A 26680-nucleotide genomic window follows, 5' to 3' on the forward strand; every position below is an offset into this window, starting at 1 on the left:
CCCAGCAGGGAACAGAACTGGAACCAAAGTGGGAAGGTGAGCTGGGAGCTGCTCCAGGAAGCTGAGAATCACGATTCACCAGCGATTACTGCCTGGCAGCAGGCAGAGAGAGCCCAGCACTCCCACCGAGAGCAGCTGCAGGGAGAGGCAGCAGAGCCAGCCAGGACAGAGCTGCCATGCAACCCCTCCTCACACAGCCAGGGAAGGATCAGCCTTCACCCTTGCTGTAATGCTTGCACTATTACATCTAAAATTTAGCACTACATATGCAATTATTCTATCACAGATAGTTTGCAACCTACCTTACCACACAGAGGCATTTCAATGGTGATAATCCTTTCTTAATATCTTAATTAACATTTAAATAGTTGACTAGCTTGTAATGTAGTTTACCTAGTTCACTAACCTGGTTCTAAAATACATTTTTAGCACTTTGAAAATAATAAAGTAACAGCTACACTTTTATATTTAAATTCCATATTACCATCTATATAAAGAAATTTAGTTCTGTATTTAGCCTGTATTTTTGAGAAAGCAAGGGGTACTGTCCCAAGTGATGTCCTTTTGCTCTACTCCATATATACACAGTTCCTACTCAAATTAATTCAATACCTCTCAAAGAAAAAAATATGAAAATACAATCTTCAATTACAGACAATGTTTTACAGCTGACAACTCCTGAGTAATTATGAAATCAGAGTTTATTTACAGACTAAAATTCAAATAACTTCATTATATTATTTTGCTAGGTGCATTTCAGCTGCCTTGCCATTTTTCTGGGGTTTGTTGTGTTGTTCAATGTATTTTCAGACCTTTTTAAAAGGAAAATGAAAATAAATTGGTTTCAGATCCAATCCATTAGAATAGGACTTTGAGATGCACAAAGAATACATTCCTTCAAAGTATGTTTGACTAAAAATAATAGTAAAAATCTAAAACGCAGACATAGCACCCACATCCTCCCAGATCTGCCTGTTGTTCAGCTGTAACGCATAAGCTGCCAGCAACTCAAAAGAAGGGTTTATAGATACACAGCTTAATCACTGTTGTAATCTTACATAAGATTACAACAGCCATTAAAATGTTCTTTTGCAAACAGTGTTATGGTAACTAGCTAAAATGCCAGTTTGTCTTGTACCAGCAGCAACAAGAGGTGTATAAAATCACCCAAGAACTTGTGACAAGTGTGGGTCTGACAATTAACAATAATTGTAGGAATTTAATGATTGGACCCAAGACTGAGAATGCAGTGAAGCTGCTTACCATGTCTCAAACAACCTGCAGTGCAGTGGGGTTCTCAGGAAAAAAAAATCATTCACCCTCTTCCTTCAAGTGCTTGTTAACTTTTCCTGAGGAGACAGAAACGACATCAGAACCAAATCTACCAGGGACTAAAGGTGAGCTATAGCAACTCTTGGTGATTTATTTCTGCTGCAGTTGTATGACAACAGAGCTTCCCAGTATTTCCCCAGAGAAAATCTTCATCTTCCAGTTTAAGAATTGTGTGAACTCAGAAAAGGGGCAGAATCCCTTAGGGATGATATAAATCTTCCTTATGTGCCTAGAACACAGATGCTAAGGCACTGTACACATCAGTAAGACCTGAAGAATGCCAAAACACACAACCATTTCTTAGAGGGAGACTGACCCTTTTTCTGTCTAAAAACATTGCTAGCCCTCACTGTTCAGAATGACAGTCCTTCACTACTTGGAATAGTCCTACAACAATTAGTCCTTCAGAAGAAAAAGATAAAACACAGGAACTAGATGGACATGACAAGATGTACTGCAGTATTCCCATTTCCTTCTTGAAAAAAATCCAAGAATGCCAAAATGCCTCCCCAGCAGACATATCTGGGATGGAAGAGGTTACATCAGGTACAACAGACAAAGTCAAGAAGACTTTTATTTTCAGTGATTTTAAGTTTATGGACAGTTCTCCTTTTCCCCCTCCTTTAGAAGAGAGGACTTGTTCCTTCCCACAGCGAGGGAGGTGGGAAATGGCACAGAAAGGAAATTACTCAAACAAACACTCAAACACTGTCCCCTGTCCCCATGGGAAGGAAAACCTTGACAGAGCTGTGACAATCCCTTGTCCCCATGGGAGCAAGAACCCTGCAAGATCTGCTATCCAATATAAAATCACTGGATCTGTAGGTAAGGGTCCCAAGGATTGTGCACTGTTGTTAGGTTCAATTTCACATCACCAGGTATTACTGGAATTTTCAAAGTAAAAACTACATTACACATCACAGCATTATAAGGAAACAAAATACAAGGTGCTTTAGTCAAATATTATATACAAATTTTACAAAAGAAAAAAAACTTTGCTTAAAAATTTAAATTTTACTATTACTTTAAGTAAATGGATAAATTAAAAACACCTATTCATAAAAAAATACATGAGTGAAGAAGAAATTCTCACCCAAGATTCAATATCATGCTACTCATGGTACACATTAAAGTTTTATGGTGTAAACACTAGGAAAAAAAATCACTTGCTTTGACAACTGCAGAACAAAATCATTTTCTAAGGGATATAACTATTCCTCAGATTGAAGTTAATTTTATCCTATTTAATTATACCCTGTTACCAATTTAAATCCTGCCCTAGAACATTGAGTTTACCACGCTGCCTTGCATGTATGTGATGAACATTTGTAACTTATTAGACTTTTTCATTATTTTTGAGGTGTTGTTAATTACTCTACATACAGACTTTTCCTTCTACTGTTACAATGCCCGTGTGTGGCATTGCTTGTGTACCATCACTACTCTCTGCTTTAAACTGGAATACTTGCATTTATGGAAAATTTGACCCTTTTTACTACATTTCGGAGACCTGCAAGAGAATTTTTCTGTCAGCTCCAATCTGCTACAGGAATAAAATTTGCTGTGGTCAACACTTTATTTATTTTAAAATGATTTGGTGATCCCAAAATCTTAGGCCACAAAAGGCATGTGGCTTACTGTGGTAGGGAACAGCAGCTCTGAAGGGATTGCAGTGCATTCAAATGTTTGGGACAGAACAGATTCCATTACCAGCAAGGTCACTGTACTTGGTCCCCACTCCATACACACAGTGTCATTTTGTGTACACTGAATCTGCTCAAAAAGACCACAGATTTGGCAAAGAGAGAGAACAATCAGGGTCTGCATCTATTCCCGAGCTGCATGGAAAATCTCATTTCTTAAAGTAGCAAAATAAAACCCAAGAATATCCCTGAGAAATGCCAAATACCCACCAACAGAACTAGAGAGGACTGATAATAGTTTGGCATCTTGAAGCTAAAAGTTAGTTAGCAACACTGCTAAATGTCAGCTCTTTAGTATTTATGTTTCATTATTTCAAGGGGGGAAAAAAAGAAAAATCAACAGCACACATACCAAGGGCATCAGACTTAGAATGTCCATATTGTCCTTCACAAATGTGGTGAGATCAAGTAATACCTATTTTCCTTTAAAAATAACACAAGTAAAATTCAAGTATAATGAAAGCACATCAAGAAACAAACTGTACAATTTCTGAACTGCACTGTTTATTTTGCTGCTTGAAACCTAAGTGACAGTATGCCACTATAATTATGGGGTTTCTTCTAAACCTTTACTACACTGCAGGTACAGAAATATATGGACACATTTTTGGAGAATTGACATTTTGCAAAATGCAGCAAACATTTCAATTTATACATGAGAAAAGGAAGTGTTCAAAAGGGTATGCATTTCAAGTTATTGCAGGTTATTTCTGTGAGAGAATTTCTGCAGGTAAAACATATTTAAATTTAACCAACAGTAACGTGTCAGTGTACTTAAAATCATGACAAAAATCTTCTCTCTGGTCATTAATTGCCCCTTGACAAATTACTAGGATGTTGTATGTTTAGGGCAAGATGTCAATACAGCATAAATCCCGTGGCATTTTGGTTTTCTTCTGGAGATTAAAGCTGTTTTTTTCTTGGGATAAATGCAGCAGCAAAACACAAACCAGCTGATCAAAAAAGCACTTCTGCCATAACTCCAATAATTTCAGGGCACACCAACCGACAGTAGTTTTGCCATTCCCAGTTCTTTTAAGGTTTACATCACTGCACTGTTGCCTTAAGTAGGTTTGTAGAAGCTTGTTTTCTGTTAGGCCAGCTTGCTGACTACAGCCTGGTTGAGAGAATTTAGTTGGTTGGTCCATTTATCTAACGCAGTATAACGTGCACCACCTCTCTTCTGATGGTCCAGTTCTAGGAGCTGGTTGACTTGATCAATTCGGCCATGTATAGTGCTAGGAGTAAATAAACAAAAACTATCAATTGCTAATGGACATGGAAATAGGAGCTAACAATGAATCAGAGGTAAAATAAGAGGTCTTCTACAAGAGAGGCACAAAGTCCATTTCAGAATTCAGCACTTTTATAATTATTGTCCTGGGCAGTACTGCCTATTAAGCTGTCATGACTGGAAATCAAACAACTAATTCATTGGGCAATGCATGTTTTATCTGCTTGGCTATGACCCCACACAAAGTCTGAAGCAATAGGACATAAACAGTTCTTGAAAGTCAAAGAATCATGAAAAATGGAGATTTATGTGAAGAGAAGTCAAACAATACAAGCCCATGTATGGATTATATATTTGTAGTAGTTATAACAAGTTACTCTCCAGAAAAATAGGTTTTACAAGTTGTAGTTAAATTCTTCTAGTTAAGAGAGCAGACTACCGATCTGTCAACTTGAAAATGCACTCAAAAATGTACAAGGGTGTAAGCAGCAATTACTAAGAATAATAACTTCCATAATTTCATAGAATAACAACTTTCCTAATTTCATAATAATTCAGGGAATTTATTATTTAATTAAGAATTAAATAAAGAAGATGCTCTCTGTATAATTTTCTTGGTTCCCATCCTTCAAACATACTTTACTGCTCAGAAACCAAGCAAATACAAAGTCAGCACCATTACCTTTCACTTCTAGAATCAACCAGTATTACCACAATGCCCCAAAATAGTTTTGTTGCCTCTTCTACAGTTCGATTATTTTAAAGTAATCAAAGATCAATAATCAAGAATCAGGTACATACTTATCCAATATGCACTGCACAAGCAAGCTTTCCACATCAGCTACATCTATGTTTAACTCCTGAAACAAAAATAAAACTCATTATGCTGTTACTATGTTCTGCAACATTAAAACCCCCCAATCTTTATTTTCTTATAGAGAATTTAGTTTAACCTCTGTTTCGTACTGTTCATAAGTATCAATTCAGTAATGATCAATTAAGCAAAAGACCTCCACCCAAAGGACACATGGCCAAGAATCAAGAGACCAGTAACCTCTCAGAAAAAGCTGAAGAGGCAAAAGCAAAATTTTATAAGCTCCAGAAATGAGCTCCTTTACTGACTTACTGAAAAAACAAACAGATAAAAAATATCCCAAACCAAATAACAACAAAATAAACCACAACCACAAAAACCTAGGAAATAAAATAAGACAATAATTATCAGAAAAGAATGGATCTGGACTCAAAACCATTTAGAGACATAATTGCATCTTCTGGCTCAAGCAAGTTCTGCAAGTGTTAAGTCTAGCTAAAAAAAGAGTATACTGAGTTCTAAAAGGAATTTAAGCATAAAAAACAGGCATCCCTAATATTTCATGATGTATTTTGTAATGCTGTGAATTTTTGCAGGCAAAATCACAGATCCACAGGAGATGGGAATAGTCATATATTACCACTGGGTTTTTATTTCATTCTTTGCAGATTAGGCAGTGAAATCAGGGATTCTATGCTAATACTTGGTTTGTTCTACTACCACAGTTCTGTAACTCATACAACACAAACATGTGATGATAGCTTATGAGCAAAAGAGGTTAAAATTTTAAAGTCCATAAAATTTATGTTCATAATTACATTTTATTATACAAATTTCACTTCTTATACTTTTCCTAAGAAATGTGATTTTTCTACACCAAGTAGAATATGGTAGTCGAGTATTTTAGAAGTATATCATAGTACATATTATAATAAGCAGTTGGATGACACTTGAAATTTACATTTTTGCACTGCAAAGCTGCCAGGAGTGCATCATTAGTACTTCATGGTTTAGAGTGTATTTTAGATGTTGTATTTCTGGAAGCACTGTATTTATTTAAAAGCTTTTATTCACAGTTACTTAAGCAAATGCAAGGCTACTGCCACATACCTTAGAAATAAAAGGAATATGTATTCTTGTGTAAGGCTTAATTAATTTTATAAGCACTTGTGTTCTGATGTTTCGCAAAAGCTCTGTAAGAGAAGAAAACATAAACAGTGTAAAAACAACAGTATGGAAATAAAGCTGCAATAGCACTCCATCCAGAAAGATGCTACCTTCAAAGACCATGGTGTTTAGTGTAATTCAATGGGTGGGGAAGCCCAGCAAAATAACAAGGACCCTCCTTTTCCAGGGACCCAAGCAATATGTAACTCTGAAGGTGGACAGACAGAGCTGAAAACTGTTCCAACATGGAGCAACATTTTCTCTGGTAAAAATTTTATTTATTCAAGTTAACGGGATAGATCATAAAAATCATTGCCTGGTATGTCTGCCCCCCTAATTTATGGCTAGAATGTTTGCTGTGTACAAAAGTGAAAAGGGGCTTAAAGCCATGCAATTTAAAATGTCTGAGCATTTAACTTCATGGGGAGTATTCACATTTAAAGTTAAAAGTCAGGGCCTAATGGTGTAATTACAACGAGGAACTGAAGTTGTATAAAATGGTCTGCATGGAAAGGCTCATTTTGCTTAGATAAAATAGTGCAGTCGTTTTATAAATTTTTACATTATTAAAGACAGTTGGGATAAAATGAAAGCATAAATTATAAATTAACAGAGAAAAAAAAAACTAGGTTCATTTTTACCTGTTTAAAGAAGGACTGTTTATATAATAATATGCCACTGAACACCAGATTATGTGTCTCAATAAACTATGGAGATTAAAACAACGAGGCAAGGTATGTAAACACAACTATGAACAAGTTGTGTATCACTGCAGAGTGAACATGGTGAGACATCAGTAGCATATAAGGAGTGACACTCAATTCCCTTCAAAGCCTTAATTCAGCTTCCTGCTCTTGCTCTCCAGTTCTGGCACACCTTCCTCCATGAGCATCCAGCTCTGATCTTACCAAGTCTCCCTCCAACACTTTGCAGCTCACCAGCAGTCCAAATGGAACAGCAGCACTGGGTTATATTTAGTTTCCCCTGCTGTTTGCCCTGTTCTCTTTTACAAACAAGTATAAGGAAACCAGGTCTCTGGATTTAACTCTTTCAGGTAACTATCCAGCTAAATGATCCTGCACTGCCACAGTCAGACTCACTCTTGAAAACAACAGTTAGCTGAAGAACTGAGCACTGTATTCAAGTGAAGAGACTCTTGAATCCTCAGATACATGAAAAATGGGTGAGGTAACTTTATTTTGTCACATTAATGGAACAGAAGGGCATGTGTTAATGTGCTCCCATTCTATTAAGTAGAGAGGTACTATAACTCCAACTATTGTTTACAAGATAGAAATGAAAAGTATGCATCTTTTCATTTAACATTATATTAAATGAAAATTAAATTATATATATATTATAAATTATATATATATAATTTATAATATATAGAAATGATATATATTATAAATTTTATATATTATATATAATTTATAATATATAGAAATGATATATATTATAAATTTTATATATTATATTATTATATTATCTATTAAATTATATATATAATATTTAATTTTAATTTAATATTACTACATATTTATTAGTGCAACCTTCATTACGTTGTCTATGTATTTTGTATTTTGTGTAATCTGAAGCAGTAAATTATAAACTAGCAAACATCAAAGTGGGTGAGACTCATACAAACCATCTTTAGAGATGAGGCTTGCTCTCATTTCACTATTCCAAAAACAATACTCAAAGTATTCGAGTGTCTTAACACCACCATAGATATCTTACAATAATATCCACTCCTCTAGAACTTTCTCCATCAACTTTGTATATCCTTGCAGTCATGCCACATGCCTGGATGCAAGTTAGCCCTGACCAACTTCTAAATAACTTGTAAAGGAATAACCCACAAGTAATTACAAGGAACTCTTAGTGCCAAAAAGAAAAATAAACCAAGGTGGGGGAAGAAAAAAAAAAGGAGCTTACTAAGTAGTGAAAACAAAAATTAATGTAACAGCCTTTAAAATACCTTCAATGTGCTCCCTTATGAAGGGATCGTCCATGATGTTGCTGTGATTTGTTTTCAGAATCTTCTCAAATTCAGTGATGTCATTATTCTGATAGGCACTTCAGAAAAAAACCAAGGGACTGAATTACTCATTTTAAAATTAAAACAGACTCATAAGATTAAGTTCCACAATTTCTAAAAAAATATGTATTAAGCACTGGTGGAAAATATTTCTGTTCAGAACCTTTATATGCAAAAACTCGATTTCAAGATGAAATGCAGCAGAAATGACCTTTCTCCTGTCTCAATTTTAGCAACATTTACTGAGGTTTGGTATGGACATTGAGTTGTTCCACAAGTGCACTCAATATCAAAACTTTTGTACTTTAAGAAGCTATTCTTAAATACCCTGTTTTGAAAAGTATCATTACATGAATTTTGGCTTCATGAAGTCATACTTTATGGAACAAATAAGAGCTAAAAAGAGTCTACAGGGCTGGTGCTGTCTCTACAATGTCCAGCTTAAGCTGAATGCTAAAAATACTGAAAGGTGAAAGAAATAAAGACTTCCAGGATTATTCATCATTAATTTTGGCATAATATTACTTTTTAGATTTTTACTTATAGGTTGTTTGTGTATATGTCCTTTCACAAGTCGATCCTGTCATCTAAGAAAGCATTGCAAAAAGAAGGTGCCACCATAGCATCATTTAAAGGCCAAGAGCTGCAACCTCTGAAGAAAGGCCTTTTTCTTGAAAAACATTCTTTCAAAACAAAACTTTCAACTTCTGTTTAATACTAATATCAAACATTTTAATAACAACATCTATTTGTCCTTCATATTCTGTACATTTTAAGATTGCTTTGAAACTGGTCAAAAAAGATTCATCTGTTATTAAAATGGCCAAGAAAAAGACCTGTTAAGTTTAAGGCAGAACTTCAGCAGCTTATAAATAGTTATGTGAATGGCATGGACTGTATCACATGAAACCAGTAAATTTTACTTCATAATAAAAGAAATTTCAGTTCAGTATATTTTATTGTTTATTTCACAAGTCTTTTCATCATATGTAAAGCATGCAAGTTCCCACTGTAGAGTATAGGTAGGATTAAAAACGTAACTGTAATATTTGAAATTAATTTTATCATCACACATTCCTTATCAATATTGCTTTAACTGTGTTATTAATTTTAAAGAAGGAGTTATACTCAAATGTCAAGATAAAAGATATAAATGAGAAACATGAATAAAATCAGATGGGGTAAGGCCATCTGGAGTTCCTTCTGCCTCAAAGTCATATGAAACTATGACAGTGAATTAGAAAAAAACACATCTAAAGTGGAAAGAATTACTGGAAATAGTCCCTTACTAAACTGCCAAATAATTTATTCAATCACCATGTCAATAATGGATGAACGTCCTCACTTTCAGAAACAATTTGTATGTATACAATGGTAAAGCACAACAGCAGTATCACAGCAGTTTGTTCCAACACAGGATCAACTGTTTCAAAATGAGAGCAGACATTACTTCTTATGTAGGGAAAAGATGGGAAAAGGAGCAGAGGCAGGCCAGAGAGGATACAGTAGGTGAGCTTCAAAAACCTGCCTCAGTTCATTGACCTAATGATCTTCATACACTGGAAATTCTCACAGTTGCCTGTGAGGTAGAGGTAATGAGGTGCCTAAGAGATAATGAGGCTTTCTTTTGATTTTCACTTGTTTGAAGGATACAGGAGATCACTGAAAGTTAAGTTTCATATTCCTAACTTAGGAACTCATGATATATCCATGCAGCAAATGATTCTACTGGCTTTGGTATGAGATATCACTCAACTCAATTTCTCTTATGTAATCAGCCAGAGCCTAAAAAGACCAGTTGCAGTACAAGACGGGACAACTTTATTTAAGGGGAGAAAAGAGAGTTTTGTCACACCATAAAGTGGGAAAAGTACACAGCTTCGATACCCCTACATAGTGTGCCATCTATACTATCATCTCTCATAAGAAGTTTCTAAAGAAAAACAATCCTTGAATATTTGCCCAATATTTATGAATAACTGTGTTAACTGTGCAGAGAAACACCATTTCTAAAAATGTTCCCTTTCAAGTTTGGACAATATATCTTTTTTCTTTTTATCATTTTGTTCCCTTCTCCAGAAAAATGAAAATCTTACCTTACTAAATTCGTCATTGCTAGAATCTCTGGATCATTTTTGTATGGTTTAGCCTACACAGAACAGAAAGCATAATATGCAAATTCAGATTTTTTTTTCCATTTCCATCCTTTGGGTAATTTCTCTATATATTCAGAAAAGGGTGAGGGGATGAGGGGTGGGTGTGTGTGTGAAGGAGAAAGAAAAAAATACCTCCTGAGAATCAAATGGATTTATTCCAGACTTCATGAGCATGTTTGCTAAGACCAAATATTTTAAGCAAGTGGTTCTTCTGGGGCTCCCTGATTCATCGTAATTCTTGAATGCTTCAAAAAAATCAGTATGTGCCTTTTCAAACTCTCCTTCTCTTAAGTGCATTTTGCCTCCACATTCTGAAAAGAAAACAGAGATGAAAAGGAACACTGTGTGCTTGTTGCTGACTACAATAATTGTACTCAAGTTCCATGCTATTTCTAAACAGATTACTGAAACATTTTCAGAAGTGATTTGGTTCTCAGAAATCATTAGGAAAAAAAAGCATTAAGGTCTTAACATATAGCACTGCCATTTGAATAAACTCATTCCAAAGAAGAAAAAACAAAACCCAGCCTATACCATAGAACTTAAAGAACACTAATCCTCATAGCCAATAATTACATCACCATTATCTTAAAATACTGCAAAAACTGAGATAGAATTTATCTCCATTTCAGTGGCAACAGACTTTGCATATTTATGGAATTTTCCCTATCTGTTAAGCAAAAACACACAGCAAAAATGAGAAATACTTTCTGTATCCTCTTATTTCTGAAGTACCCACTGCTGCCTGATTGTCTGTGCAGTACCTACACCAGGGAAAGGAGGAAGGCAAAACAGTGTTCTGAAGAAAGCTGGTTTTTTTCAAGACACACGGCTTGTTTCCACTACAGTTCATTATTGCAGATAATGAATTATATTTTCAAACACATATTAAAGCCCTTTGGTTCCTGCTGAGTTTTAGTGAGGTAAGACACAAATTTATAAAAGGAGATTGCAGGAACAGCAGCCCTTCTGCCAGCAGTCCCTTCTGCCAGCAGTCCTGTCAAGCCTTTATTTTCATGCCCTGCAGATGCCTTTGCATTCTTCTTTTGCTGCCTCCTCTGGTCAAACAGCAAGTCCTCCTCTTGTCTTTCTACTGCTTCTCTCCTAACAGTTATTTAGCCAACTGTCCTGCCCTTCTGACCAGTGCCTCTGGTACTTGAGCACCAAAACTGCAGAGCTGATGTCCTGCAAGAAGAAAATGATGAGACTGCATCTACAGAAGCCTCTGTCTTTATAGGTGGAACTGGAAAAAAACCACTGGTTATCAGATTTTCATGGAACAAATCTCTGCAACAGAAGACAAATGAAAAATTCAAGGTGAACTTGCCTCTGATAACTCCCATGATCAGTGGATGAGGAATGGCTGACTTGATGTGCAATGACTGTTCATATAGTGCTTTAAGTTTTTTGTTATTTTTCTGTGCTGTATACATTTGAATTTCCAAAGCATAGATTTCCAATAGTTGAGTACCTTTTTTTAGATCATCTTCCCCATCATCAGTCTAGGACAGATTAAGTAATAAATACTGTGAAATTTTAAGAGAACAGCAATTTCAGTTTTATACTAGTAAAACACTGATAACCAAATACTCGCAGTAATTTCCTGTCAAAAACAAGGATATTCCTAAAACTCTGAAATTCTGATGTAACTACTTACAGAAAACATAGTACTCAAAGAACTTACCACAGGCTACATTTTGAAGCCCTTTATTTAAAACATCATTATTTCCTATTAAATGTTTTTCTCAAAACTTTAATTCTTTTCCACCTTCCTTAAGCCACACTCTAAGTATATAAATACAATGACTGACACAAATGCATACATATATATACATATATATAGGTAACACATATGACTCTTCTGCTACCTCTAACAAAACCATTTCCCAGATATTTGTAACCTATTTTCATACTGAAGGAGGAAAAGTGTCAGAAACAAGCACAGCAGACTGCATGGCTAATTTATTTTTTCCCCTTCCAGATGGGAAAGTAACAACTGCACTTTCAGTTTTGAATAAAGCTCACTTGGAATCTTTGCTATATTTTAAAATGAATATTCATGCATTATAGATTATTTAAAATTATTTAAAATCATCTTTAAGGAAAGAATAAAGCACTTAGCATTTTTTGTTCATGTTATCAAGCACATAACAAAATCAGGCACAGTATTTCTTCCCTCTGTACTAAAGCTCAGCAAAATGCCTCAAAGGCCAACAACAGATACATTAAAAAAAAAGCATCAATGCTGTTTACTAAGGCACGGTGATTTAGAATATAAAGGTACCTGGCATGACTGATGCAGCTGACGCAGAATCTTTTGTAACTTTCCATATTCTTCTCGTTCTAAATATAATTTGCCAAGCTGTAATGAAAAGAAAGTTGAAGTACTGAGGTCTATTAAAATTTCACAATTATAATTTATAAATTAAGAATTAGCTGAAGGTGTCAAAGAAAAGCAAAAAATAGGAAGTTATATATTTTACCTTTGTGTTTGTCTTAAACCACAATCTATCATTCTTAGCATCTTTCAGAGCTTCAAGTGTTGTTTCATAGAATTCCTGAAGCAAATCCATCTGACATAAAAAATCAGAATTCTATAATTGTAAACAGCAAATTTGTACCTGTTAATAAAGTCAATGTGAACAAACTAAAAGTGCATGCTTGAACTTCAAAATAAGAAAGGTATCTGCATCTTACTTAATGTTTGCATTTAAACTGCAAACAGCTTCTAAAATAACCAAACTGACTACATTACCTTTTTTTCATGAAACAGGTATCATTAAAAAGTATTCACATTTTAAGATCTGTACCCACCTGTGAAAAATGAAAGCCACCTTATAAAACCCATCTTATATAACCAAGGAACAGAACTCTGATGTTTTGTAACAAACACGGGCAATATTGCTCCCACTTAAAAGAATAAAAATAATTTACATATCAAAAAGAAAATATGCTTTACAAAAAAGAGGAATAGGGTCAAAGGAAAAGATGCCTTCTTCTTTCTGGAGTAGCAATGCTGAGTGGAAGAAAGCTCTTGAGTGCATCAAACTAATTCTTGGCATAAAACCAAAAAACCCCCATCTGAAATGGGAATTAAAATGCTGAGTGTTACCTTTTACAAGGGTTCTACAAAGAATGCATTAGTATTGCTCATGGCCACTGTTCCTTTGGGGGTAACAAATCTGTGACTATATATCAAATTAAGATTTCCAGACTGTCCCTCCAGGTCTGGCTCAACTACAAACCAGAGACACTGAGCTCTGCCAAGAAGGGACAGTCTGAGATAATCCTGTAGACCTCAGAGTAACCCAGCATTGAACTGCCACCTCTAAGAGTGACAGGATTGTGATAATGACCAAGGACTCAGCACTGAAGACCAATGATCCTCCATATGAAGGTGCTACTTTAGGTAGTCAGTGAGGGGAGTTCCCTTTTCTTTGTAAATCTTCTACAACAACACAAAAGGAGCTGGGCTCTGTATCTATGGACATGTAGCAGCACAGTGCACTGGACAGGCAGTATTTCACACCAACACTTCATTGCAAAGATTCTCCTTTCCCCCCAAAATAAAAAAAACCCCACATTATTTAATTTAAAATTATATTTGAGAGGGCACTTCTATTGTGTAGCTATGCTAAAAACGAAATAGAAATTCCAGGTAAATGTTGTCAAAAAGGACAACTTTATGAAGATTTATCTGTGCTAACAGAATCCACTACTTGTGGGAAATATATTTTTACATATGACAGTAAATGAATACTCAAAATTCCTCTATTAAGATCAAAAAAACCCAAACCAAACATAAAAAATGTCCACAGTTAAAAATGCAAAACTGAAAACTATGAAGATGAAAGAATTGATGATCCAACCTGCTTGGAAGTAGAGATATAATCAAGAATAGAATTGATGGATTTTTCAGAGTAATTCCTTGTAACTGCACTCCGTATGTAGGTCAATAGCTGTTTATACCTATTCATCATTTCAGGAAAGTTAGTCTAAAAGAAAAACAAAATCACATTATAATTTTTGTTTTAATTGTTGAATCTAAGATATCTTGCAAGTTTACATGCAGGAAAAAAAAAAGCTTAAAGAAAGACAATGCAGTAGTGGTTGCTATTAAAACTTTCATATCACCACTTCATTCATAACCTGCAGAATCAGAAATAACCTCAGGACTGCATAAAACACACATCTAAAATATTCATCTCAATGAAGAAAACAGAGCTGGGCATACAACTCTTTGGAATGGCTGCATACACAGCATGTAAATTTTTCTGTTTTGTCCTGGTGCAGTACACACAGAGAAACGTGACCACTGTCAGTGGTGTGACACCTCAGCACAGCAAGGACTGAGCCTCACACTTTCATGGAGTACCAGCTGACTAGAGCAGTTATTTTGCATCCATTTTGCCTTTGTCTTGCAAACACCACATAATTTCCCTGCCATGTCTGTAGAAGCCATTAAAGGCTGTAAAAAGCAAGTTCTGGTAAATTTAGTTGTCATAGCCATAAATTAGAACACTAATTTAAGATCTCTGGATCAAATACATATTTATGCTATTTACTCCCAAGTGATAGATGTAATTCCTACCAATTTAAAGTTTATTTTAATCATCTGTTTCAGAGCTTTGAATCCCCATTCTCCCTTTTCGCCTTCGAGCTCCAAAACCTGAAAAAGAAGAATTTTTAAAACTATATTTATAAAAGCTTTATTCAAACTTGAATTGTCTAAAATATACATATCCCATACATGCCCTCCCACCCCCACAACTTTGCTTCTTACAAAGTAATGTTTGACTCTGCCCTGTTCTTCAATTTTATTCTTTCCTGTTAATACTGAAAAAGTGAGAGTGTATCTCCTCAGTTTTCACAACTTAGCTGACATAGGGAGGGTGAACATGATTGTTGCTGCTGTTGTTGTTATCATCTAACAGCAAACACTTTATTGCCAAACACTAAATTTTAACACCGCTCCATAAACGTGTCAGCAAAAATAGTTGTAACACCTCCTGCAAAACTGAGTCAACTGAATTTTGACCAAATTAAGTTAAAAAGCCCTTCCGAATTACTATGAAGAAGATTCCTTCACAAAGGAGAAAGGCTTCTAGGTTTTAATGCAGCATAGTTAAGAAAATGTTTTGTAAGTAAAAACTTTAGAAAGTTTTTTTTGAAGTCATGTACATAGTTTTGCTATACACTATAAATGAGCAAAGAGATGCAAAAATCTATTTTTTCTTTTAAAAGTTGCATCTTACATACTGCTTTCTTATAGCAGTGTGCAAACATTAAAAATTTAAAACTGAGATGAAGAAAAGAAACTGTGTTAGTTAGTATTTACACATTTAAAGGTCTGGAATCAGATAGCAAAGCAAATATAATGTTACATAAGACACTGGGGAAAACACCATTTCATTTAAAAAAACCTAAATGGATCTGGTTTCTATTGTTGATGCATGAAAACACATTTAGAACTGTTTAATTAACTTCGTAAATCCTGAAGATTAAAAAGTCAGATCAGTGATAAGACTATACCATGTCCTATTTGTTCTCCCTAAGAATGATCCTGAAAGGCAGTCAGCCAGGAGTTTAAGATACTCAATAATAAACTTAGCACATTAGTAATTTAAAAGATAAATCCTACTCTTAAAATTTCAGAAAATAACTCAAATAGTACCAAATTTTTAAAATGTGAATTAATATAAAAAGAAGAGATAGAATATAAAGACAGACAACCTTCTGAAAACTGCTTAATGCTGCTTTGGGGTCATCTTCCTTCAAAGCTTTGGAATTGTAGTATTGATTTTCCAGATCCACATTTGGTTCAGAATTGCTGTCCTCAGAATATTCCTACATTTCAAGAAAAAAATAATAATCAGAGAAAAAAAAAAAAAAAGAAATAATAATCAGAAAAAAATCTGCTGAAAAATTGTAATAGATAGTACTCCAACTGGCACAGAATGCTTGTGTATGAACAGGCAGTGTTTGGTTTCAGAGCACAGAACAGGTATGGACCCATGTAATGATTCTCCCTCTCTCCCATTCCTAGGCCAGGTTCACCATCCACCAACATTTGCTGTCAGCAGGTTTCTTTCTGGGTTCATGAACTCATAGCTCCACCAACTTCACCTTTATGACAAGTACAGATTGTATTACTGAAATTCTGCCAATGCTGGAGTTTCAGCACAGAGGCCCAAGAGCACATGGCATTCCTGGGAGGGGGGAGAACACACTGCCCACTGCTCCTCCTGAAGGCACTCAATGATGCAGCCTTTGGTAGCCACAGAAGAGGCTCTGGTGAGCTGTCACACAAGGAATGATTCAGCCATGGAGGGTATCAAATACTTCCATGAATCCCTCTATAATCTGCCTTTCTATGCCACAACGATTCATCCTTGTCTAAGGAAATTTAAAAAAAGAATAATGACAATAACACCAGCTGCCTATGCCCTGAGAAGCAGGAGATGATTATGAAAATGCTAAAAATGCTGCCAAAGATGTTGGGGCACGATAATTTAATCAAATAATTATCCATCATGCACACTAGTGCCAAAGAAACTGAAGTATTTACTTCTAACAGTTGCTACTTAATTTTTTTAGGAAGTACTCTGAGACTACTTCTGATGAAAAATCCCTGCATATTTTATCTTCTTTTGCTAAAGGACAATGCTGCATGTCCAAATTACAAAACACTAATAAAGTTCAAATAATAATTTCATTTGATATTTACATGATTTAAAACCACTTCACACCTCTGCATTTTCAAGCTAACTTCTCTGAACAGGATTTTGGCTATTAGGAGATGAACTGTTCCAACACAATCTGTTTAAATCTCAAAGTTGCTGCTGTCAAAGTAACTTTCCCTTGCACCAACATAAGCAATGCACAGTCAGGTTCCTTCCTTTAGGGTGGATTTTACTCTTGCTGTACTTTGTCAGGCACATTTATTCTTTTGTTCATTTGTATATTCCTACTATTAATGGACTCCTCCAAAACCATAGGAAGGAATGAAAAAAGATGAGACAAAAGACAAGTTTTAAATTAGCTCTCTCCTCCCTGCACTGCAAGCAATCTCTCAAAGTTTAACTTTGCTGAAGTTCTAAAGTAAAAATGAATTATGGGAGCCCACAGTCAAACCAAGTTTTAATAAACATGGTACTTGAGACATTTTTCCTTCTACTTTTTAATGTTTCTATTTGTAACATGTAGGCAAGTTGCCCAGGTATGTATTTATTTTCACCCACGAAGTACTATCATTAGTGAGAATGAATGGACTGAAAAGTCTTGTGAATTCCACAAACCTGTTTTCTGAATTCCCACAGAAGTATAAAAATGTGATACTGAAAACAGCAAAGAAAACAGGAAGCAAGTGTCTTATTTAATTGGGCAGTGTCTCATTTTGGTTGGCTTGTTTTTGTAAACTCCTTATCCTATCGATCCGACTCCAGTGGAGCAGCTATGGGCACACACCCGATGTCAACAGCTGTATCAGACACCTTATACACACAGGCTGCCAAAAAATAAACAACAAAGCATTTAAGATATGTGTAATCAGCTGATGTCTTGTTAATGCTCAACTTGGACAATGGGGAATATTTTTGGCAGAAGTGTCTGTTTGCAAAGATAAAAGGAAAGCAAACTAAATTAATTCCTTTTAGGAGACAACGTGCTCCATTAGCCTCAAGCCAGAAACATCTGAACTTTCATCTTAGCTCTGGCAATGATTCTGGATGTGGATTCATGCAGAAAGCCTTTTTTCAGATAATTTTTCTCAATGCTACTTAAATATCCCATAAAGATAATTTCATAATATTAATACATAATAAAGAAGTGTTAAGTCTATTGATATTTTTTCCCCCAGTAGAAATGCATTGAAATTCATAAAAAGTACTGGTTTACATTTTCCCAGCTATATTTTTTCTTCACTTGATGCCTATGTGCATCAGACTTAGGATGATGATATGGACTCAAAGCTGTAATGGAGATAAGGCTTTCCTACTTCCAGAAAATGTAAGGTGGTTTATTTTTAAAAAGACATATTTAGACTTAATGGCTGTGAAAACTTTAAAACCTCCAACTAAGTATGAGCTGATGCCATTAATCTTTAGACAATGTTAAAAAAACCAAACATCAGCCATGTAGATACTGAATCTTATTTCAAGCACTGATGCTCATTATGCCAGTGCTGATATTCAGAAGGACAAGCACTCTGTCTTCTTTTGATGCAGAGATGGCTTAGTGCACTAGGATACAAATGCAAGAACATTAAGCTTCTGCCAAAAGCAAAAAAGGAGGAAAGTATAAAGCTGTGTCCTGAAAGATCCAATTAAGAAAAAGATTAATTTCCTTCTCAGTTCTGAAAACAGAAAAGTTCTTTTAACAATAAACTCAGATAACAAGAGCCTAGCCTTTCCTCACCCTCATTTTCAATACCCCTAGTTCCTGCCTGAACAACTTCCCCAGCTCAGATCTTATAGGTAGAAAGTTTGCTGCAAATTAGGTAGAAATATATGGTTTACAAATAGGATTTCTACATAACTCTAAAAATTTCCACTACAGCATCCAGACTTAACAATTTGCATAGTGACGAACATCCTTAATTAGAACTTTGAGATATAAAAGCAGCCGGATGATATAATTTATCTCTAGCTGATGTAAAAAAAGTAAGAGGCCTAGGAATTTTTAAAACTAAGGTCCTGTTTATATTTTTCAAATGAACATCAACATTATAAGTACAAATGAAAAAAAAAGAGCAGTCTGAGTTGCTCATTGAGCAAGCATTGACTGAGTTGCACCCATTGCTCTTTGAAACCCATTGAAATGTTCCTTCCTCTGAGGATCATCAAAACAAACAATTAGGGTTTTTATCATCACTCAAGAAATTTGAAAGCCCTGGTAAGAGCTTGAAAAAATGCAGTTAAATAAGTTAGGATATTATTTAAGCATTGCTATGTTGAAAATCTTAATGTTCTAAATGTAATCAGTTATATTCAATCCTAGGCCATCCCATTGCTTTTTGGAGGAAGAGAAATTACTACACTAGCTCAACTGTAACAGAGATAAAACCTCTGATGAAGTTTACTCTGTCTGGAATATTGTTCTTTCAAATAGTTTTAATAAAAGTTAAATTAGTATCAAGAAACCAATTTATTTAACAAGTCTTTATTATGTTACATATTCAGTTTTCATTGAATTTTATCTAGCAAACAGCTTTAAAACATTGAGCCTCAGCTTGTAAAATGAGCACACACAGAAGTCAATTCACCCGAGTCAGCTTTAGTCATCCTTTTCAGAGCCCGGGCCCATCTGCAGTGTGTCCAGCAGCAAAGGCACGGGAACAGCATCCAGCACCGGCTCCTCCCCATCCCTGCTCCCAGCCTGCCCCTTCCCATCCCTGCAGCAGGCAGTGCCTTGGGCTCTTGGGCTCCTTGCTGCTTTCTGAGGACTGGGGCAGGAGCTTTGTCAGTGTGGCCTCCAGAGATTACAGGTCCTGAGGCACGGCCCCTGTGCTCGGGGCCAGAACAGCGACAGGGACAGGAGACCATAACAGTGTATCAGGGACATCTCAGTGTACATGTGTGGCATTCTATCTGTCAGAGTGGCACACTGACCTGGTAAAGTTCTACATCAATAAAAACAAAGATACAAGTATTTTATGAAAACTACTGTTGTTACCAATTTTCTGGTCTCCTCACTTGCCTGAAGCACTTCTCTAATTTCTACATCTACTTCTTACCTAAACTTGTGCTCCTCTGTTTATCATTTGCCACCACTACAGGAACTGAATTCCTACTTTGCCAACCTTTTTTAATAAAAGGAGTATGGGGAAAGCAGCTATATACAGGCAACTTTCCAGAAAAAAGACAATACAAAGAGTTCTATTTCTGTAAAAAATTATCTTTCAAGGACATTGTTGCAATACTTATTACTGTTAACTGCCAGTTGCTGGTGATTTTACCAAATTTCATCCATTTGGCTGACTCAAACAATTTATTTTTTTATGAAGTGCAATTGTTTCTGAGAACAAATCCGGTACAAATCTGATTTTACTTCAGCTAACTTTGTTTCATAACCATGGCATTAGGAGGTCTAATGCACAACTTTCTTTGCATTTGCTCCTGCTCACCTGCAGGCAGCAGGACAAGCAGCAATTACCAGGTTCTACCTGCATTTGCCAGTTGGTATCCAGGCACATGAATATAAAGAGAGCAATCAGACTGGAATGCAAAGAGCAAAGAGGAAAAAAACAGAGGCAAACCCCGAGAGTAAAAACCAGAGTGAGATTTGTGTAAGGAGCCTGCAGCCGCTCGGCCGTGCATTGGGAGTCCTGGTTTCTTTTTCTTCACATTCCAGGTCTCTGCTCTGCTGCTGCTCCCTAACTCTGCAAGTCATCCAGTGCCTGCTGGCTCACACCAGGGCTGACACCAGGAATAGAAGTCTGTGAAACCAGCGATTTGCAATGGTGTCACAGGAGTTCCATGAAAAACAGTGTTCTGCCTTTGTTTTATTTTTTTTTTTTTCATTTGGAAGATGCACAGAAATGAGACAGGAGACTGCAGAAAGAAAAACCTGGTATTATGAGTATAAAGAGTACAAAAGTGCCTTTTCTTTCTACTTCTGTTGTGCAGCTCTGTAGTTTTCTGAAAGTCCAGTTTCCAACATAACTTAGAGGAAATTTATGTCTGTTTAACACCCAACTGCATATCAGATCCTGGAGAGCACCATTCTAAACATAGCCCTAAATAATTGTCAAAAGAAGCCAACGAAAAACCAGAACTTACCAACACTTGTCAATGTTTAGATAGAAAGAATTTACTGACTAATTATTCTCAGGCTTTTTGCCTCAATACTTCCTTCTGAGACATTATGGTAATGAGCAAAATAAACCTCATATATATTAATTCTGTGTTTGGAGTCTGAAGAGAATGCATAAAAATATCACAACACATGCTGAATCCATATAAAATATGAAACAATAACTAATTTAGAGAACAGTACATCCTATGTCCTCTGCTAAGTGCACTTTTTTTAAATCACATACTACTGTAATTAAACTTCACTAAGAAACAGAAGAGGGCCAAGTGGATATGCTTGATTTGGTAGATCTGAATACTTGTTTTTACAGCATTACCACATTCTTGTTTGCAACATATATACGTATTTCATAAAATGATGATAATAGTGAAATATGAGCAATTGGGAAGAGGAGACAACATCCACATGAAATTTCAACTGTATCTATTAAAATCCAGCAATAAAAGACAGAATAATGTCTCTGTCTACTGATGAGATTGCTTATCAAATTTGGTAACAAACAAAAATTCCTTTTGCAAAGGACTCTGTTTTTCACCCTGTTGGAAAGAAAGAGACAGCCAACTCATGCAGTTTGAAATAAGTAGTAAGGCTGCCTATGTCCTGATATCATCACATCCTGAAACAGGAAATCCTCAGCAATCTGAAGGGATGCTGCTGTATTTGAGTTGTGCCAATCCTCAAGAACCTGCAGCCATCTCACAGGGTGCAAACTGATGGCGGCTCATTGGAATTGTTACAGGTCTCCCACAAGTCACTGCAACAATATAACTTCATAAGGTAAACAGACCAGTTGCTTGGGAATATATTTGTCCAATCTTTCCTCAGATTAATTTTAAAGTTGAATTTCAGAATACAGTAAGATGACTCATTAAGAACACCACAGATTCCTTATTTATTTAAAACAAAACAAGTAAACCAGTAGATGTACTACAACAACTGTCAATGTGTTGTCATTGTGCCTGGAAGAATCAATTTCTGGAGGAAGACTGAGTTTAGCCTCCAAGTCAATTCTAAATATAGTCTTTTGTCCCAGACTGAAAACAAAAATGGAATTTACAATGGTCCTTCCCTCTTTGTACTTCTTCACCCTCAAGCTGGATCTAGTAAAAATAACTTGTACTGAAATCATGAAAGGCACCTAGCAGCACCAAACTAAAAATTAAAATTGAGTGGCTTTCATAATGACCAGTAAACATTATTCTGTTCATTGAAGCATAAAGTGGAATAATTCATGTTATAATCAAAGCTGTCACAGCACATTACTAGCAAATTGTGAATCTAGGTTCATCTACCCACAAATATAAATGAAATTTCTTCCTGATACCAAGATTCTAGTGAATAAACTCCATTTCTGTAGGAGTGGCTGAGGTCATTTACATGTAAAACTTTGACTTTTTGCCTACTGAAAAACTAAACAGAAACAATCCAATACAACCTGGATAGTCTTCAATTGTTTAACAGTGTAGTAATTACTCTAATTCTATAAAATTCCACAATGAAGCTGGGAAAGATCTGGGACTTTGGAATATCTGTTCTCATGTCAGTTCAAGTGTGAAACATTTGCATACTTAAGGAAATTTAACTGACTGGGTCTACATAATCAGCAGGTCAAGTGCACATTGAAGAGGAACAGCCATAATCACTTCTAATAAAAGCTGACAAAATTAATTTTTTTGGGGAGTCTTCACTGCAATTGTTATGATGGCACCTACCCTGGGAGACCTGAACCTAGTTTCACCATATTTTGACAAAATAGCTACTTCTTTCATTGACTGTTTCTGTAATCACTGCCTTTCCCCTGGTTCTTATTCACAGCACTCACATGTGCTCTTTTACTTTCAATTCTGCACTGATAGGAGTATTATGTCTTGTACTCATTCTTTTGTTGCAAAGCCTCTTGCAGCAGCCCTGATGCTCAACTCCAGAATCACCTCACAGTCTTCTCTTAATTTAACAAGCTATCAACATGAAAGGAAGAAATCAGGCCCTACCTTCAGGACCTTTAAGTTTTTCCTGAAACAGTTCTGTGGAACACTACAATTACAGCCTCAAGCATTTCTGAAAACAACAGTCAATCATGGTTTGTTAGTCCCAGAATGCTGAAACTAATCTAGCTGGAATGTTTTTACTCTTCAATTCTTGGGTTTTTTCTCCCATCAATTATGAACTGAAATAAAATTTTAAAAATCTGAAGCTTGGGTATTGGTAGATGCTTTACATGGGTGTTACACACTGAAAAGAAAAAAACTAATGTGCTCCTAACACAAGCAGTATTTTAAGATTTTTGAAAGGTCTGAGCTAAGGGTAATTAATGAGAATGAAAATGTTCCAGTAAAAGTAACCCCAGTCAGAAGTGGAAATCTGCCACAAGCAAGGTGCTTCAGGAAGGTTTTTCCAATGAGAAATAAAGTACTTCAGAAGAAACAAACACAGACAAAAGCACTAGACCAATTATTCTTCGAGAAAACTGACATAAAGCAGTGTAAGTTTGAACTGCACTTTTATTCATATCTGTATAGATTGAAAAATGCAATTCCAATGGTTTCTCTACATGCCCAGCTTTCATGTTATGGAAGGATATGGAACATGAATTCCACTGTCTTTAATATTCCTCTGACTGTATCACATGGAAAAAAACCACCACAGTATTTCACATCAGGACACAAATTTCAATGTTAATAAAAATGAATGGAAATTAATTTTGGAACAAAATGTTTTTAATGGTCTCTGTGTATTTCCTTCAGTAACCCTGTCTCTACAGTATGTGAATTCATTCATAGACTGAAAGGAGAACACAAACAGTTTTTGGAATAGTGACTTGAGCAGCTTGCAGGGTTTTGATGACAATGCCTGTCAAGCAAGCACTCTTACATGAATGGAAAAAAACCCTCAAAACCAAAAGCAGATGCTTTTATTCTATATCTACTGTCATCCAACCAGTCTAAGCAGTTCCTAACAAAAACTGCCCAGAAACTATTCCAAATGAAATTAGGTAAACATTTTAAGTGAATTCCTAAGTGACAATGACTACCAAATAATGTGTCAGAAAACAAGTCTTCCAGAAGCAAGTGTCTGGAGTTTTTCAGTGAAACTGCAACACTATTAACACAGGTTTAGATGAAATTAATTAAACAGACTCTCAATCTTCTACCATACATAGCTTTTTTTAAAAAAAAGAGTCTCTAGTTCTAAAAACCCACTCAAAGTTCAGAAAAGAAAAAAAAACCCAAACAAGCAAACCTCAAGCTACAATATAACGTAAGAGCAATATAAGTATAATTAATCAGACAAGCAGCAATTTTTTAACTTTAAAAGCTTAGGACAAAACTTGATGTTAACATTTAACTAAACGTGACACGAAAACTCCTAAACCTTACAATTAAAACCAAAAAGGGAGTGGTAGAAAGGTTACAAAGACTATAAAGACAAAAAGTTAGAAATAAGTGCACCCTTCGGCGCGCTGGATCAGAAACCGGCCGTGAGGCCATTTCTCCTCACTCTCCTTTCTCTTCCCCTTACTTTTCCCCAGTTTGTGGCTCACACAAGGACACGAGCGGTATCTGCCCCAAGGGCCTCTCGCAGTCGCGGGTGGGGAGAAGGGCGGGCAACTTTATCACTTCACTCCGTGCCCGACACTTGGGCCGGGGCAGGAGGAGAGAGGGGAGGAGGCAGCGCGCCGGAGCCCTCCCCTCAGCGGGAGCCCTGCGGGGACACCGGGGCCAGCCCGGGGCCGGGGCACCAGCCCGGGCCTATCCACCTGCCCGCCCGGGGCTGGCCTGCTGCTCCGCGGAGAGGCGGCCGAGCGGCTGCTCCGACAGCAGCACCCGCCCCTCGCAGCCCCTGCCCGCATCCTCCTCCCCGCGAGGGAAACTCATCCTGGATGTCCGCGCTCCCTGCCGGGGCAGCTCCCGGCGGGGCGGCCGCTGCGGCCGGTGCGCCGCACCAGCAGCGGCCCGCAGCGCCGCCGCGCCGGCGGCACCCCCGGCTGTACCGCTGAGCCCCCGCGCCGCCCCGCGCCCTACCAGATCGTAGTCCTCCTCATCATCGCACATGAAATCATCCTCCATGTCAGACATCTTGGCCGGAGGACGGGCGGGGGGCGGCGGCGGGGACGGCCCCTTCTCCCAGAAGCCCGCGCGGCGCTGCCCAATGTGGCTCCGCTCCGCCCGGAACCCGCTGCCGCCCGCGCCTCTCCCGCCCCCGGCCCGGGGCGCTCGGAGCCCAATCCGCGCCGCCCCGCCGCCGGCTCCCTCCCTCTGGTAGCGACCGGCCCTTGGCAACGGCGGCCGGGCGGGGCCTGGGCACTGCGCGCCGGAACCTCCGGGGCCGGCGCTGCCTCTGCCCGGAGTGCGCCGTGCTGGCGCCGGGGCCGCCTGCCGTGGGTCCTGCTCGGCGCTGCCAGCCCGGGTTCCCCCGGGAGGCTGCGAGTCTGGTGACTGGCGAGTCTCTGGAAAGGTCGAGGGAAGTGATCCTGCCCCTCAGCCCCGATGAGGCCGCATTTGGAGAACTGTGTGCAGTTATGACTTTTACAGTAGAAAAGAGATATGGAACTCCTAGAGCAGGTCCAGCAGAGAGCTAGTAAGTTGGCCAAGAGTCTGGAGATACCTCTCATGAGGAAGGGCTAAGGGAGCTGGGCCAGTTCAGCCTCAAGAAGAGGCAACTGAGAGGGGCTCCTGTGTAAAGCATGGGTGTCAAGAGGATGGAATTGGGCTCTTCTTTGTGGTGCCATCAAATAGAACAGGGAAGAACGGGCAGAAAATGATGTACAGAAAGGCCAACCTGAGCATGAGGAAGAACTTTACTGTGCAAGTGACCATGTACTGGGACAGATTACCCAGAGAGGTTGTGGAGGCTCCCTGACTGGAGATATTCCAGAACTGTCTGAACACAACCCTGGTCCATGTGCTCTAGGATGACCCTGCCTGAGCAGGGAGGTTGGACCAGATGAACCACGGTGGTCCCTTCCACCCTGACCCATTCTGTGAAAGCTCGGCCTGTTGCTGTGACCAGCATCACTGCTCAGCTTCATTTTCCTTTACTCAGTGCTGCTGAACTGTTTACCTGGGATGCGTTCACCATAAAAAAATTATATCAGTTTTAAAGGCCTGAACTCTTTAGATCCACAGGCCTTGTAAAGCAATGGCTTTATAAAGATTTTTACATGCTAATTTCTGCTGCTGCCTTCAACTGAGTGAGGCAAAACCCCCAAGTGACTAGCTCTGCCTCCCCATCTCCACAAGGCCTGGGGTTCTCACAGACACACAGATGCATCTACAATATTTACTAGGTTTTCCTATTGTTGGTAATTTTATACTGTTATGGTTTCTGATAGTGGGTTTTTATTTGGTTGTTTGTTTTTTTTTTTCCCGACAGCTACTGGCAAGTCTTTTAAAAGCTTGTTTGTATTCTACAACTGTACTA

General features: G+C 37.4%; 1 protein-coding gene across 2 annotated transcripts; it reads right to left on the reverse strand.

Moving 5' to 3' along the window:
* Positions 1–3517: 3517 nt before the first annotated feature.
* Positions 3518–25414, reverse strand: COPS2 (COP9 signalosome subunit 2). 2 transcript variants are annotated; one of them, XM_066558782.1, is made up of 13 exons: positions 25282–25414; positions 16181–16294; positions 15039–15116; positions 14317–14442; positions 12931–13020; positions 12732–12809; positions 11775–11949; positions 10580–10758; positions 10388–10440; positions 8232–8329; positions 6194–6276; positions 5071–5129; positions 3518–4273 (listed from the first exon to the last, which is right to left on the reverse strand). In XM_066558782.1, the coding sequence occupies exons 1-13, from the start codon at positions 25333–25335 to the stop codon at positions 4129–4131; spliced, it is 1332 nt and encodes a 443-aa protein (XP_066414879.1). In that variant the 5' UTR covers positions 25336–25414; the 3' UTR covers positions 3518–4128. The 2 variants fall into 2 exon arrangements, with proteins under 2 accessions (XP_066414879.1, XP_066414878.1); XM_066558781.1 differs by having other exon boundaries at positions 12931–13041.
* Positions 25415–26680: the final 1266 nt, after the last annotated feature.

Source organism: Molothrus aeneus, chromosome 13 (genome assembly GCF_037042795.1).
Source record: "Molothrus aeneus isolate 106 chromosome 13, BPBGC_Maene_1.0, whole genome shotgun sequence".
In the NCBI taxonomy this organism is placed as follows: domain Eukaryota; kingdom Metazoa; phylum Chordata; class Aves; order Passeriformes; family Icteridae; genus Molothrus; species Molothrus aeneus.

Bases quoted from the DNA above. Each gene is read 5' to 3' on its own strand.
- COPS2 (XM_066558781.1), bottom strand. From the start codon at position 25,335: ATGTCTGACATGGAGGATGATTTCATGTGCGATGATGAGGAGGACTAC. The intron at 8,330-10,387 runs GTAAGATTTTCA...TTTTTTCTGAAG, and splicing joins GCAATGACGAATTTAGTAAG to TGCCTATCAGAATAATGACA. The intron at 5,130-6,193 runs GTATGTGGCAGT...TTTTTGTTTCAG, and splicing joins ATATTCCTTTTATTTCTAAG to GAGTTAAACATAGATGTAGC.